At 40.6% G+C, this 17,235-nt stretch overlaps 1 protein-coding gene across 3 annotated transcripts in view; it reads right to left on the bottom strand.

Moving 5' to 3' along the window:
- Nucleotides 1-17,235, bottom strand: part of CLYBL (citramalyl-CoA lyase) — a 193,085-nt gene that overhangs the window by 27,294 nt on the left and 148,556 nt on the right. For all 3 annotated transcript variants that reach the window (XM_088667547.1, XM_035114469.3, XM_088667548.1), the window contains one exon: nucleotides 1,310-1,498. In XM_088667547.1, the coding sequence (XP_088523673.1) occupies nucleotides 1,310-1,498 (189 nt within the window). The remainder of the gene's footprint in view (nucleotides 1-1,309; nucleotides 1,499-17,235) is intronic.

Here is a 17,235-nt window from a genome sequence, read left to right as displayed (position 1 = left end):
AGCGTTACTGAAAACATAACAGAACTATTCTTTTTGGATATTTCTACGTAGCTGGACTTCCATTTTCCCAGCATCTGAAAAAGGTTGTGTTTCCTGCCCCCACTAACATGTAATGAATTTAGTTACAGGTAGGTAGCCGTGTTGGTCTGAGTCGAAGCAAAATAAAAAAATTCCTTCAGTAGCACCTTAAAGACCAACTAAGTTTATATTTTGGTATGAGCTTTCGTGTGCATGCACACTTCTTCAGATACAGTCATTGATGATAGTTCAACGTCTTGGGTATGCAAAAACAGCCAAGAGCCTTATGGCACCTTAAAGGCTAAAAAGATAAGTTTAGGGTTAGATGTGGAACTAGTTAGGATAGAAACTACCAGATTTGTCTAGTTTTGTTTTTCTTTATAGACCTTCTATGGATCTCTCCCTTGCCATGCACTCAGTGTTCCTCAAACTATGAAAACAGGATAATGAAGCATTACGACTTTAGTGGTATTTTTCAGAAATAATGGTATCACTAAATAAAACTTATCCCACCTTAACAATTTGAACAATTATAGCATAATTAGGCCCATTTCAAAGTTTTCTTAAGTAATTTGACATGCCAACCATTTACATTTCAGGTTTTTATAGGCTGAAAAGTCAGTCATGAAACGCAAACACACCTGTCAGCAATTAAAAAGGAAGAAATAGAGAACTGGACAGGAAATAATATCTGTGCTAATTAAAAACACTAGTTAAAAGCTTCCTGTTTGTTCTTCTGGTTGCCCTAAGGAGTGACCTTTACTTTTTGTCTCCACCATAATTTTTTCATATGTTGCTAAAATGTTTCCTCCATCTACTTATGGTTTCCAACTTCCAGGGCATGTACGCTATATACATTTACATGACAGTTAGGGGGGTTTTTACTACAATGAAAAAAACTGTTCTAATTTTAAAACATTTTCACTTTGCCTTAATGGCAGCACAGCTTATTAAAGCAGTATGCAAGCCAGTTAATTCTACTGAAAAATTCAAACTCTTCACACACGTTCTGCATGTAATTTCAATCTACACCTCATATCCTACAATGGTTGCTCTTTGAAATATGGACCAAATTTGCTTACTATATCCAAGAGGCTTCTAGGATTGATTGGTTAATTAATTAATTAATGTTTACTAATAAGCAGATGATGGTAAGGATGACTTCAACTAGTACTGTGACTAGAGATATTTCTTACTTGCCTCATGAGCTAAATCCACAAGTCTCTTTATAAACGAAGTAGCAAATATCTTAATCTAATGCTGAGATAGTGATCAATCCCAATTTACTCACCCATCTTATTTCTTCGACACTTTCAGTTTTTGGAAGCATCAGGCTTGTAGGGAGAACCTTGGATTCCAAAATGATCTTTATATCTTCTTCAGCGAGACCACTGGATACCGAATTGATCCTAACACACTTCTCGGTCCGACCAAACTCAAATTCTTCAAGTGCTTTCACACTAGTCATTCTTGCTTCTGCCTGGAGTTGAGAGGGGATAAAAAAAGTAAAAAGAACCCTTAATTTCACATTCTACTGTACACATATTGCAGTTTTCTGAATCTTGAGCATCTTTTAAATAATAATGAAAAGCCATTAAACTGATGCAGCGTGTTATGATTTTAATGGACCCAATGTCATTACTATTCCATTTCTAAGTCATCATTACTAATTTTGTGGGGAAATATATACAATTACATGACTGGAAAGAATCCAGTATATACTCTGCTAACAGCACCATCCTTTGCATTTCTTCTCGGAAGTGGTCATATTGAGCTCAGTGGGACTTACTTCCAGGTAAGCGTGCACAGGATTGTGGTCTGAGTTGTGTCCAAGATGGAAAATTGAAATGTCAACATTAAGAGAATATTTCCTCCAGTGTACTTTCTTGTAAATACTAGTAATATCACTATTTGTATTTATTTATGCATTTTGTTGTATACACTCTCCTAAACTGCCCATACATGGACTTCTTTTCATTAACTTATAACAGAAACATTGTAGGAAGAGTAGGATAATTGCAGGAATAAAAAATCTCTCACAAAGGGCATTCTGCATTCTGCTTTTACTGAAGCAATTTAAAATAAATAAATCCAAACATATATGCTCAAACTGACACACACAGAAGAAAAAGTTGAAGAAAAAGTAAGCGTATCTGAACCATGTTTTCCTTCTGAATAATTGAGCAGTTGCTGAAATAAAACATTTTTATTGGGTCAGAGACAGAAATTCAGACAGACTGAAAGCAAGAAAGTGCTTGGACTCTCGACTTCCTGCCAATTTCAGTTTCAAAACACAAATTCCTTCAACTTGGCAACAGCCCTTAGCAAATTCTCATTGTCAAAATGAAGACTTATCAAAAGCAATTTCATTTGTGAAGAGTTTTTTATAGTACTAATAAAACTTTAAAGCTTCTGACTGATGAATGTTTTAAAGAAAGGGGGTGGGGGGGGAAGAGAATGGATAATGGTGTTAACAATATGCAGCCATTTGCCCCCCAAAATACTTATCAAGGAAACAGGCAAACGAAAGGGAGGAGGGAGGGAAATCATCAAAGTTAGTATCCCGAGCAAAGCCAGTCAGCGAGACAACAGAAAACATTAGATTTAAACCAGACGGATACCAATCCGACCTTGGGAGTAGAGGCAGAAGAGGCTGCAAAATGTGGTCCGAGTTAAACAGTGTGAGGAAACAGTAGCTTACAGTTGTCAGGACTGATCAGGATAAGGTCTCCAAGACCAGTTTAAGACAGCTCTATCGTGCACTGATTTACGAGACCAATAATTAGGATAAGTTTAGACAGAATAAACCAATGGCCCCTCACCCGGTTAGTGTGACACAGGGAGAAAGTTAATGACACTCCAAACAATCATCAGCTTGGAGCTACCACTCCTATATCCCCAAACAGTAGCTTTAATATATGCCTATCAGATGGATAAAGAATGGTAGTGCTTGTACGTAGAATTAGGAGTGCAGCTCATTACGGCATACTATGCCTGGGAGATGGCTTCTTTTGCTTTAAAAAATCCAGCAGCGGGGTTTCTTCCAATAAGAAAAAGCAGCACATTGTGATTTAACACTCAAATACACCCCCCCCCAAATCTTATTGTGAGATTGCTTCTCGTTTGCACCGAACATTACGTGACATCTTATTTGGCATAAGATTAGCCACATATCCTCCTCCTGAGACAAAGTATGCTCCGAAGGATAAGGCATGCCCTATTCTACTTTGCAAAAAAAAGCAAAACAAAACAAGAAGCCAATGTGATGTGATCACAAGTGGCGCTGAGTCCCCAAATGATATTTTTACAGGTGGATATAAAGTCTTGCTAGTGGTACCTCTGCAAAGTGTTTCTGCCACTGCAGTCCCCTGGGACATAGCCCACACTCTTTAGGAGTGTCCTGGCCCTCTAGAAAGGCTTTTCCTAGAGACGTGCAGGGGGAAAAGCAAGATATTTTGCTGCTTGAGTCAAAAGAAAAGTGGGAGTAGGCTAGGCCATGAGGCATGCACAACTCTGTTCTCAAACTGAGGAGAGAGGCAAGAGGGCTTAAAAGCAACAGTCAGAGGGCTGCCGCCTGAGGCATTCGCCTCACTCTGTCCAATGGTAGAGCTGGACCTAGTCATCTTTCCACTTTGGATCCAATCTATTTAAAATATTTTTAATTTTAATTAAAAACATGTTGCCCAATTAACTGAGGGCAATTCAAAGTTTAATCAAAGATTAATGGAAACAATTTAACAACTATACACTGCAGCCCTACCAATCTGCTATGCAGAAAGAATAGTTTTATATTGGGAAACATTTGATGATCATTATTTTGGGCCCCCACCAGCAGTCAGAAGAATACAGCTCAGACACAGGTTTGCTGCCTTAGTAAAAACTACGTCCTCAGTCTGCTGTTGTGAGTATTTTTCATAAACCAAATATGTACATCCTCTGCTACATACCTCAAAATAACCAGCCAGCAATCAAGTTACGCTCCTACTCCATATTTCAGAAGAAAAATGTGTTACTGTGAGAGATACGCTCTTGCCATCTGTTGGGTGGATAATAGATTTTCATAGAAACATTATATTTTAGCTCTGTCCATTTAAAGAAAATTATTATTCCTTAGCAACAAGTCCCGCTATCACTTTATCAGATGCAACTTTATGTGATTTACAAAATGTTTTTAAGCTCTAACCATAGATTACACAGCTTCACAAATTTGAGGATTCCAAAAGCTCCAGGTATGTTCAGTATATTCCTTTTTGTTATCCCCCCCCCCCCGTAGATCGCTCTGTGTGGAGCAACCCATATGAAATGAACTTGAGAAAATCCATAGGGGTAGGCTTGAGGCTAGATTTTTCCATGTGTCATGGCTCCAAACACTACTTGGTCATTGGTCTTCCATTGTAAACTACAATCAGGAGTTTTGAATCCCCATGTGTACATTCTTCTGTGTTTTGTCCATACAAGTGTTGAGGTTTAGCTGCTGTGGACGATGGTGATTTGAAGCTCTGTGCATGATCTACCAATGTGGTGAACATCTTTTCATGGTCCTGCTAAAAAAAATTATCTCTGCTTCTTCTTTTTATTTAAGTGAAAAAGAGGTATACCACTATAACACGATAATGCTGGTTTTTTGTATTATGGTGTTACAGTGCCCAATAATAATAGTAATTTATTTCTAAGCTGCCCATCTGGCTGGGTATCCCAGTCATAAGCATGCTATAAAACAACAACAATAACAACAATTAGGGAAAATTTCTGATCACTGTCATTATTATTATTAATAATAATACCCTGCCCATCTGGCTGGGTTTCCCCAGCCACTCTGGGCAGCTCCCAATAGAATATTAAAAACACGATAAAACATCAAACATTAAAAACTTTCATAAACACGTAGCGACGCCCCCCCGGGTGCACACCCCCGGGTGCCGCTCCAGGTGCCCAAGTGGCTTGTTCCGCCACTGGGTGTAATAGTTATACCTCCCTCTCTCTCTCTCTCTCTCTCTCTCTCTCTCGGCAGAAAACCATTTTAGTGCTATTTAAATGATTGATTAAAAAATAATGAACAAGTTCATAATGAGAAACCCACTGGAATAGGGTGCTGTGTTTTAATAGGGTCATTTTCTTGGCAGGTCACACCTGCATCAAATTGCTCTTTAAAAAAATATGGCAGATCAGTGCAAAAGGCATCTATACCTGCAGACATTGTGCTGCCCTTTCATTCTTAAAAAAGATGGGAGTTTCGGCATTCTGAAAAAAGTTGGAAGAACCACGTGGAAACTCAAGACACACACAGCTGTCTCATATAAAAAGAGAGTTAACAAAAGAATGATGGTTCTGCATTTATTGATGACACAATTCTTCTGCCAAAGTTTTTATGCTGCCGGTACTGCTTTATTGGGTATATTTTCTGGATTATTGTATAGTTTTTGTTGCAATGTATTTTTTCCCTGATCTTATGTTACGTTTATTGTTTATGCTTTTAAAATTTTGCAAGCCACTTAGAGGCTCAAAAATGAATAACAGTAATAGTATTAGTAGCAGTAGTAATAATAAATTCCATACTAAACACTCACTATGGATGCATATATAATATAAAGATATTTGAAACTCTCAGCTAAAAAGAGAACAGGAGTAGCGAACCTAGATGTTGTTGCACTTCAATTCCTATCAAACCCGATGGTCATGGATGATGGGAGTTACAGTCTAGAGGGCACCACGTTCACTAATCTGGATAAGAAAATATGCTCATCAACTGCTTCATTGTCAGAACATTGCTTAGAGTAGAGTAGTCTTCATCATCTTTCACTGTATGGCAGGGGTCAGCAAACTTTTTCAGCAGGGGGCCAGTCCACTGTCCCTCAGACCTTGTGGGGAGCCAGACTATATTTTTTGGGGGAAATAATGAACAAATTCCTGTGCCACACAAATAACCCAGAGATGCATTTTAAATAAAAGGACACATTCTTTTCATGTAAAAACACACGGACCGTCCGCAGGCCGGATTGAGAAGGCGATTGGGCCGAATCCAGCCCCCGGGCCTTAGGTTGCCTACCCGTGCTGTAGGGAGTATAACTGAAGCATCCTTCATAGAAAGTTAATAGTGAGGACGGCATCTGTCCCAACCCCTCAATCAGAAAGGACACCAGAGGAAAATACTCCAATGCCTGTATTGTATAGCTACAGTTTATTTTTCCAGTAAGGGGAAAATGAAGAATATACTCTACGGCAGGGATTCTCAAACTTTCTTCTCTGGGCCACACTTTCAGAATAAAAAATTGCACACGCCACACCTATTTTTGATACATTTTGCAAAAATGTATAAATCTTGCGGGAAAATTTAAATGGAAGAAGGAAAGATTAAACAATGCATGATTAAATGGGCGTTTATTTTTTATTTTTTGGTTATACAATACAGATAGAACAGTGGGAACATATGTGGAGTAAGGGCTAAAATTTAAATTGTGTTACAATCTTAAAGATATTTTTTATAAAATGGTGTACCGGTCTTTAAGTCCTGAGAAACTATTCATGAATTTGCTGGAAATGTTTGCTGGAAACGCCAAGAACATGAAGGGACTTTTTATCATGCCTGGTCGACATGTAAAAAAGTCTAAAAAATATTGGATACAAATACATAATTGATTCAGCAGATTTTAAAGGTTAATACAGTCGTGCTTTGGTTCTCAAATTTAATCCGTTCTGGGAGTCCGTTCGACTCCCAAAACGGTTCGAAAACCAAGGCCAATTAGAAACCGCAGAAGCCCTGTCGGACATTTGGCTTCCAAAAAACGTTTGCAGATCGGAACATTCAACTTCTGGGGTTACGACATTCAGGAGCCAATTTGTTTGACAACTAAGGCCAGGGGTTCGCAAACTACGGACCGCGGGCCAGATACGGCCCAAGGGCCCCCGACCCTTGCCGCCTGCTTGGTCAGTCCCCACGCGGAACTAAACTGATTCACCACGCTGGTTGCTCTGCATGGGGACTGACTTCCGGGACGCAGTCACAGCTTCCTATTGGCTGTAGGAAGCTCCTGCAGCCAATAGGAAGCCGCAGATGCCACCCCTCCCCCGCCATGCCTCTGAAAGCCAGTGGGGAAAGAGTGGCGGGCGTGTGGGCGATCTGGCCTGCCAACGGAAAAAATTGCCGACCTCTGACTAAGGCGTTCAACCATCAAGGTACCACTGTATTCAATTAAAGCCAGGGTTAATGGACATACTAGTTAGAAAAGGACTGTGGAACATTACTCCAGCATATGACTACAGTGCCGACACTGCTACATGCACAAAAATGGAAAGATACAGCCCTACCCACTATAGAAGAATGGCTGATAAAATTATTGAATCTGGCTGAGATGGCAAAGTTAACATGTTTAGAGAAAAATCATTACTGACATTTGTCAAGGATTGGAAATTTATTACGGACTTTTTGCATGAGAGAGAAAATGAACAGGCAATATCAGGATTTGAAGACTGAACATAGAATGGTTGGATTTTAAGGGATGAAAATTACATGCCTCTGCAGAACAGAGAGCCGGAAGTCATTTTACTTTTTTTTTTACCCTTTTCAAATTTTCTACACTTTCTCCTTTCTTTCTTTCCCCTTCTCTCTCCCTCTCCTTTTATTGCTGTATCTTCTTTCTGACTTTGTTCTTTTTTAGGATAAGTAGCTCTTTTATCTTAGTACAGTGGTACCTCTACTTACGCGCACCTCTGGTTACGTATCCTTTAGGATACGCACACGGCAAACCCGGAAGTATTTTTCTGGGTTTCGCCATGTGCGCATGCGCAGAAGCGCTCTACCGTGCCCCGTGCATATGCAGAACAGGCACCTTCGGTTGTGAAAACCTTGGGATCCAACCGAAGCTCTGGAACAGATCCCGTCCGTAACCAGAGGTACTACTGTATATTAAATAAAAGATACTTTGTAATGGGTTTGTATAGCTATGAATACGTATCAATAAATAAGTTAAAAGGGATACACTGGAAAACAAAAATAAACAACAACTAGCAGTGCTCGATAAATAACATAGAACACAACTACTTTATAATATATGATCATGGGATATTAAGAAAGTATAAAACCATGCAGCTACATGATAACATTAATCCTTCCCAAAATATAAGTGAGCCTCTTACATATGTACCTTTGGTATGCATATAAGCTGAATAAGAGGTGTGAGCTTGCATTTGTCGGGTAATCTCATTAATAATAATAATAATAATAATAATAATAATAATAATAATAATAATTTATTGTTTATACCCCGCCCATCTGGCTGGGTTTCCCCAGCCACTGTGGGTGGCTTCCAACAAAATATTAAAATAAAATATTCTATTAAGCTTCCCTAAACAGGGCTGCCTTCAGATGTCTTCTGGTCTAAGCTGAGAAAATATGTCGTGAAGAACTGTAGAAGAATAGCCAATGCTCTTGAAGAGAGGCATGGAAACTGTTTCTGGTTCTATATTTTTTTAAAATAAAAAAGACTAGGCTAGGCTATTACTCTACTACACTGAAATGTTTAAATGCTTCTTTCCTTGTCCTTCAATCTTTCTTCCACACTTGCATACCCTCCAACATGTCTCTGGTGAAAATAGGGATGTCAGTAATAAAATAAATAAAAATAATATCCCACCCATGTGACTGGGCTGCCACAGCCACTGTGAGCAGGCTTCCAACATATAAAAAAAACATTTTTTAAAAAGAAACATTAGAAAAATTCCCTATGCATGGCTGCCTTCAAATGTCTAAAGCAGGCATCCCCAAACTGCGGCCCTCCAGATGTTTTGGCCTACAACTCCCATGATCCCTAGCTTAACAGGACCAGTGGTCAGGAGTGATGGGAATTGTAGCCCAAAACATCTGGAGGGCCGCAGTTTGGGGATGCCTGGTCTAAAGGTTGTATAGTTATTTATCTCCTTGGCTTGGGGGTCACATAACTCCATACTCTCCAACATTTCTCCAATGAAAATAGGACACCCTGAGAAAAAGCAGAATCTGGGATCAAATCAGAAACTGGGACTGCTTCTGTAAATCCGGGACTGTCCCTGGGAAATGGGGATGCTTGGAGAGTCTGCATTTGCAATCTTTTGCTGCTACACCAGTATGTCTCGCCACACCCTTGAGAACCACTGATCTAAGCCTATTGATACTCTGGCTTAGAAGACACTTGTAGCTGCCTTATACATGTGTTGCTTCTTCTTCCACCACTCCCCAGCTCCTCCTCATCCAATCCAGTGCTGGGGGCAGCTTCTTTGCAGTATGCATTGTAACTGATGATAATTGGAACAGCTGCAGTGTTTTGCATGGGGTTGGATCCTAAATATGTAGGCCTTGATTCTGAGCACATTTACAATGCAAAGTCGTGGGGCTTATTTCCCAGTAAATGTGCTTAGGATTAGGACGCCAGGAATGAACTGCTAGAAAACCAAGAGAAGTTCTTAACACAAAGGCTTTTTGAGTTTGCTCACAAGCATACAACTGGAAGAACAGGCTTCTCAGCGCAGCAAGAAAATAACCCTGGGTTCTTTGCACAAAGGGTGAGACACAGATGTAAATGATCAAAAATAAATAAATCCATTTTCCTCTAATTTTGACAGTTGGCAAGCTTTTGTGTCAACTTTTGTGTCATTTATTTTCCACTTATTTTATTTACAGTATTCCATTTCTACCCCTCTCTTATTTACTGATGAAACCCATCACAGTCAACATGGAGTTTATGGTCTTCCATCCAGGCACACAACAGTCCAGACCCAGATCTGCTTAGCTTTGGCAAAGAGGCCTTACCGCGCTACTTAAGACCATTCTATTAAACTTCAGACTAAGCGCTATGCAATGAAGCAATTTAAAATATGCCTATACTGTACTTAAATGAATCCCTTTATAGAAAAGAACAATGATATTTCCCCTTTAAAACACTTAAGAAGTAACAGGAGATTATAGTAGCGCATCTTGTCGGACCATTATTACAAACGCAACGAAGGAACTGCTAAATGAGAGCTTCAGCTTTTGCTAAAGTTACTCAGGAGATTCTGATTTTGCCAGTGGCTTGCCTCCACACAAAACCGGCCAAATAGAGAAAAGCATGTTGTATAGGCAGAGACCTCTTACTGCAATAAGACACTATTAGCATTATCTTATCCACACACAAGTTTCAAGTTTAAACCAGAATCAATGAAACCAGTCTACAGTCCCGTCCCCCCACAGATCACACGAATGTTTTTTTTACTCAGAGCTTACTCTCAAAAACGTTGCCTGCCTCCCATTCTATAGTCAATTAAGAACTCCTACCAGGACAGTTTAAATATATTTTATATTTAGAAGAACTGTAAATTCCCCAAACAGCTACATAACCAAAGTGCTTCATCCAGCAGGTGAGATGACTGCAAGTTTAATTAATTGGGATGAGCCTATGAAAATCATCATCCTGGTTCCATACTCTATAAATGTGGAGATTGATGGCAAAGAAAACGTGAAGTATTCACATTCATCAACACAATGTTTACTTATAATCTGTTCGAGGGGATCCTGAAAATGCAAATTTATACCAATAATCATATTAATTTCCTCATTTTAATACCTAACTCTGAATTGATGAGAAGCTTGGGTGCCCTGTGAGGCCTGTTACTAAATGGGGGGGGGGGGAACGCTGTGATTTCAGCCACATCGGCACTGCTGATAAATCAAGCATCGCTACAACGAACAGACACTGAAATTAAAAAAGAGAATATGCATGCAGTTGGTTCAACTGGCATCCATTAAAGTTAATAACTAATCATCTTCGCAAGTTACCAGCTCTGAATTATCAAATCTGCAAAGAAAACAACATCCGTCCACTTTTACACTCCAGTGGAAGAGGTGGTCCCTCGCAGCGGGGCAGCAGAGACTCGCCATCTGGAGAATAAATCGAGTGTGAAGTACAGTATAGCTTGGGACCAAGCTCCGTGGCAGCAGCTCAGCAGTTAGTTCATTAGTTCCAAACTTCTAGGGATTAGAGTAGTCTCAATTCTACTGTCGGATAGGATAAGACAGAATGCAAGATTGGGGGGAAGTAAGTGACAACTAAGATGGAGCCCCTTAGACTCATTTATAAAATTATCAAGCATAAACAACCCTAAACAAATGCCGGCAATGCACAAATGCATTATTACAAACTCCAAATGTCTGAATTAGCATTGGGTAAAAATAAAACAAAACAGCAACGTAGTTATGTTTGTGAAACCTTCCCCAATGAAATGAGAGGACGGATATAGAACTGTAAAGGGAAATACAAACCATAACCTTCAAGAAATGACTAGAAATGACTTGATAAAGATGTCTTTATTGAGAATTGTTTTTCTGGACTTGGAATAAAACAGTATAGTCTCGTTTTCTGCTCTTGGATATATCACCCCGATACTTATGATTTGCCCCTCCTCACAGATGCTACAACAAAAAAGTGCCTTTATAAATATACCTTTATGTATTTGAGTTGTCTTTACACAGGTGCTTTCCCCTCTCAACTAGAGTCTGTTTTTTTGACTATATGTATTAAGTTGCAGGGGGGAATCCAAAAGACCATTCTATTCTTCTATTGCTGTGTAGTGAAAATGAGAGAAGACACGCATGTGCAAATGAATGAAGAACAATGTTGGTCTGCACCATGTGGCTTTTGCAAGGCTGAACGCAATAAGCACCATAAAGCCCTGGACAAATTAAAAGTGCTAAAAATAATAAAGCAACATGGATTTAAAATCTAATTTTGTTGGGGTACTTAAGCACCAATTGCTGTACAAAGCACCACCCCAAGACTGGTTAATTACAGTACCTTTCAATTCATGCAATGTTAAAAATCTGATCTAGTACTGTGGCAAGCAGATTGTAGCTTCTGCCTGATAGTTAAGGGTAACTCCATATATTTCACATGGCAGTAGAAAATTAATTACTGTAGTCGCAGCCAGAGTTAGCTGTTTTGTGACAGTACTGACATGATAAAACATGCAATTATGATTTAATGTTAGTCCCCTGTAGTGGTTTGTTTATGCAGCCTGACATTGCTGATGCCTTTGTCTCTTGTCTGTACCGGGTGCCACCATACCCTAGGCTTCAGCTTTCCTTTGTCAAAGTCAGCCTACATATTTCCTAAGGAGGGTCATTACTCTGGTAGGATTAGTTTGTGCCAAAGGGAGAGAATTTGGAAGTTCTTTTACAAGCTGTTCCCCTTCCCCAGAAAAGCCAGTGTCGAAACAGGCTAGGCTGGGCCATTTTGTTTCAGGTTTTCAGCTGAGAATTCAACCAGGACAGATATCGCTATTACTGTCAAAAGATGCTAAATGGAGGGGAGAATCAATGAGGAACAATTTGTCTATAAATTTCTTCTAGAAAAATGTAGCGGAACAGAGTTTGTGATGGTTATTTCCTATCGTCCCTGTTATTCCAAACTGGAGACCTTGCCCCAATGGTACACACACACACACACACACACACACACACACACTCATTATTCCTGCAAACAATCGAATTACAATTAATTAAGGGATTCAATATTATCACTTGTGGCTTGAATTGGGACAAAGGATTTTTTTTAAAAAAAATCACACTACATGTGTTAATTGGCTTATCAATGACAGGATGTCTGTGTTATAAACAACTTGCTCTTTTATGAATGGCATTGTTAATAACATAATTATACTTGTCTGTGCTTTTCTGCATTCCCTTTCATTCTAACATCACTGTTTACAAGCCCCCCCCCCCCCGGGCGGAGGAAGGGGTGTGTGGTGGGTGCGGGCCGCCCCAGGTGTCACCACTGAGGGGGTGACAAAATGCCGGGCGGCACTCACCGCTGTGCCAAGCCACGTGTCTCTCTTGGTAGAAACACGGTGGCTTGGGCACACACAGGCTCTGCGCTGCCCAAACGGTCCGTCTGCTTCCTCCCCCCCCCCAGCTGTAGGGCGGCTGAGTGAGAGGAGGCAGGCAGACTCTGGAGGCCCCGCAGTGCACCCCACCCCTATGGGTGGCTCACCCCACCCTCACCCTGCCCCTATGGGCGGCTCGCCCCGCCCCAGGCACCCGAACAGCTTCCTCCGCCGCTGCCTCCCCCATGTGTTCCCCGTGCAAATCAGGATAATACTTCATGCAGTAGATGATGTGGACTGTAGTCCACAGAACCTTATGCTATAATACATTTGTTACTGATTCAAGGTGCCACAATACCTATTGCTTTTGCTGTACCATTCACACTACCATGCCTACGCCTCAGGAAATTCTTCCATTTGGTTGCTTTTTCTAGTGAAAGCTCTTTCAACTTTGAGTCCTGAATTTTGTTCAGAGGTAGGTTAATAGGTGGCTCTTCCAAAATCATCACGAGACTAAATCAATCTTCCATATGGTTTTATTAACCATATTTCATTGCTTTCAATGGCAGTTCTGCATACAGTATGTATTTTTGCAACATGTTGTTCCAGAAATTAATTTTGGAAGTTGGAACTGGTAGTTTTCTCTCTGATAGCATGCAAGCTAATTCTCAGTTTTACAAATGCTCTGTTACATTAGCACTTTGGTACCTCTTACAGAGATATCCCTTTTTTGTATTGTATCTTCATACTTTCCTATGTCTGTAGCCCCTGCCTTTCCCGTGTTTGACCAATTTTGCATGGAAAATGGACTATTGTCAGAATCAAGAATCCTAGAGTACCTTCAGCAGTATTTCAAAAAGCTTAAGTTCTCATTTAGCAGATTCTTCATTGCCTTTATAATGGCCCCACAAGATGTGCTACTTTAATTAGTTCCTGGTGCCTTTGGCAGCCTGAGCCTCCATCCACCTCCACTGCAGGCTACTCTTGTTTGAACTTCAAGCAGGAATGCCATGGCCACAGTGTTCAGGGCACTGCCAGCTCTCAAAAGCATGAACTTGATGGGGCCTTGATGGGAAGGGTATCTCCTACACAGGTTCCCAGGACATGAAGGGGACTAGCAGGAGTTAGCTCCCTCTAGTGGGGACTCCAGGACAGCCTCTATAAAGAACACACCACCCCAGGAACACAGTTAATTCCAGGAACTCAGACATGCGACTCCTTGCCATATTCCCATGTGCTACTCACCCCTCATCTCCTCTGGTCTCCAGGGACACAAAGGTGGTAAACCAGAATGGAAGCATTAGATGGAACCCTTCACTAACCTCTTAACCTCTGAGGCTAAGAGACATTTTTCTCATGTACAGGCATCCCCCCCTTTACGTGTGACCGACTTGCACATGACCGTGTACATGCACGGTGCCGAGAATAAATAAATAATTCAATTCAAACCCGCTCGTGGAGATTGGGGTGGCATGTAATAATATATACATAGTAAAAATTCCTAGGAAGCCCAAACATACTGAATGTGGTTACAGGTAGGTAGCCGTGTTGGTCTGGATCGAAGTAAAATAAAAAATAAAAATAAAAATAAAAATAAAAATACAACCACCAGACTTAACATGGACACTGGTACCAGAGCCTGCAATAAACCCAGATGCCAACTTTGCTGCCACATACACCCAGACAACACCATTACTGGCCCCAACAACATCCAACATACCATCTCAGGACTATTTAATTGCTCATCTTCTAACATTGTGTATGCCATCAAATGCCAACAGTGCCCTTCAGCTCTCTATATTGGACAAACAGGCCAAACCCTACGCCAAAGGATAAATGGACATAAATCTGACATCAGGAACCAGAAGACAGAAAAACCAGTAGGAGAACACTTCAATCTCCCAGGACATTCTATACAAGATCTCAAAGTAGCTGTCTTACTACAAAAGAATTTCAGAAATAGACTGGAAAGAGAAGTTGCTGAATTGCAACTTATCACCAAGCTCAAAACCATGGAGGGACCTGGTTTGAACAGAGATATCGGATTCTTATCTCATTATACATGATAAGCGATCTTCAGCCATCTCAACCCTTGCTTTTTCATGTAAAACCATTTGCAGTCGTTTGCGGTCATCAACAGCTATCAGTCAGTCAATCACCCATTTCCACCACCCTTCTGAGTGATCCCCCCTCCCCCTCCCCACCCCTCCCCACCCCTTCTCCACATAAGTGCCTGGAAACTTCCATTTCACTGTATCTGAAGAAGTGTGCATGCACACGAAAGCTCATACCAAAATAAAAACTTAGTTGGTCTTTAAGGTGATACTGAATGTGTTCATCTACAAAAGCCCACCTAATAACAGAAAAATATCATGACTTCCATCCCGTTTCTACTTGATCTTAGCTGGACTTGGGGCAACCCAACGAACCTAGGAGCAACTTATAAAGGCCTCTCACTAAATATATTTAAAGCACATTTATAGCACTTTAACAGTCATGACTTTTCCCAAAGAATGCTGAGAACTGTAGTCTATCCATCAAAGAGCTACAGCACCCTTAAAAAAAACAACAAAAAAAGTTCCCACGATTCTTTGGAGATAGGACATGTGGTTTTAAAGGCATGGTGTGGCTGTAGCCCAACCCTGGAGAGCTCAGTTTCTGTTCTGTGGGTAAAAAACCTGCAGCAGAACCATATGAGTTAATCTGCTATCAGCGAAGAACCCAACCCTGTACCTTTTCACCCTTATTCATTTTCGCATTGCAGTGACGACATGATAAATATGCTTCCTAGGAAATGTTCCTTTCAAAAGGGAAGTGTGCTTCTGGGACACTCAAGCAAAGATCTTCCCGCTCTTGAGCACTGCTGTGTGCTCTGAAGTTTGACAGTAATGTGTAACAGAAGAAGAAACTAGAGTCAGCAAAATATACAATGTCGCTCTTTCTCACCCTGCCTTTCCCAGTTTCTTGCTTGAGCTGTTAACTTTCAAAGAGGTCTGCAAATCTTGGATAACCTTTAAAAATCAGGTGGACAATGTAATCTTCCCCCACAAATAAATGCTTCATACCATTTCTGACCCCGGGACCCCCAGAAAGAAGAAAACAGTTCTGCACGTTTTCAGTAAGGTCCAGTTTGAAATAGGGCGGAATGGTCTTTGAAGGACACCAGTCAGTGCTGACATCAAAACTTGCAATTCTCTTATGCAGATGTGCAAAAATTTCAAATGGCTCATATCAATTATGAAGAGACATCAGGAAGAGGCATCATCACTTCCTCCAGAAGCTCTTGTCTAAGTGTCTGTGACAAAAAGTGTCTCACACCAAATGTAAATGAACTGTGAAAATGACACTATGAATTGAACGATGTATGAACTTTTTTTGTTCTGCAAGATTTTTTTTTAAAATAAAAACTAATTAAAAAGAAAAACATACCGAGTGTCCAAAGTCTTCTAAATGCATGCACACAAGAGCTATTTATTGCTAGCTCTCTTCATTCAGTAAAACTCTCATCAATTGGTGTGAACTGTTTTGACCAGACCAGCGTTTTGGTCTGCTGAAGAACTTCCCTATTTGGGTGAATTCTCTAGATTGTTTTTTGCAAACATTTCATGTGGTCGGTCCTTTTCCCTATCCAAATCGAAAATGCTTTCCAGGGTGTTTGTTTTGCGGGCTATAGTTGAACTTCCAAGCAGCGGGGTGGGTTCAGTGCACTTAAACCAAACCATAATTCTCAGAGTACAGACCCTCCAAGTGTCCCTATTTTCCAGTGACAGTCCCCGATTTACAGAAGCCATGCCGGCTTCTGATTTGAGCCCAGATTGTCCCATTTTTCCTTAGGACATCCCTAATTTCATTGGAGAAATGTTGGAGGGTATGGAAGAGGACGTTCCCCAAGGCTTTTTATCAGCTGGAACTCACCGGAACTCAGTTCCGGCCCCTCTCAGGTGGGTAGCATTGCCATTCTAAGAGAACGAGGGAAGTGTTCATTGTGAGTTTTGGCATCTCTTTTTCTGGAAAAATAGCAATAGACATTCCTATTTTCATTGGAGAAATGTTGGAAGTATGAGAGAGCAATATGAAAATGTGCAGGCACAGAGCACCTCAGTGCAGTTACACCAACGCTGCAAGCTGAGGGTGAACTCTTATGAAAACACCAAGCTTTTTCTGTTAAGGAAGCTGAACAGGAAAGGAATGAGCTTTTCACAGATTAACCCTGCCAGCATCAGCACCCATCAACCCCACCAATAGTGATATGGGAGAGGGGAGTGGCTAAATTGGCAAAAAAAAGTTTGTTTGTTTTTTATAAAAAAAATCCCCCCTGCTCCACTGATGGAGCTTCCTTGGATCAAAGAGCCTTCCATTTGTGGAGGGACATACAACCCTGAGCTGGGT

Source organism: Zootoca vivipara, chromosome 4 (genome assembly GCF_965207765.1).
Source record: "Zootoca vivipara chromosome 4, rZooViv2.hap1.1, whole genome shotgun sequence".
Classification (NCBI taxonomy): domain Eukaryota; kingdom Metazoa; phylum Chordata; class Lepidosauria; order Squamata; family Lacertidae; genus Zootoca; species Zootoca vivipara.
The sequence above is the reverse complement of the archived record's forward strand: the minus strand, read 5'-3'. Positions and strand labels throughout refer to the sequence as shown.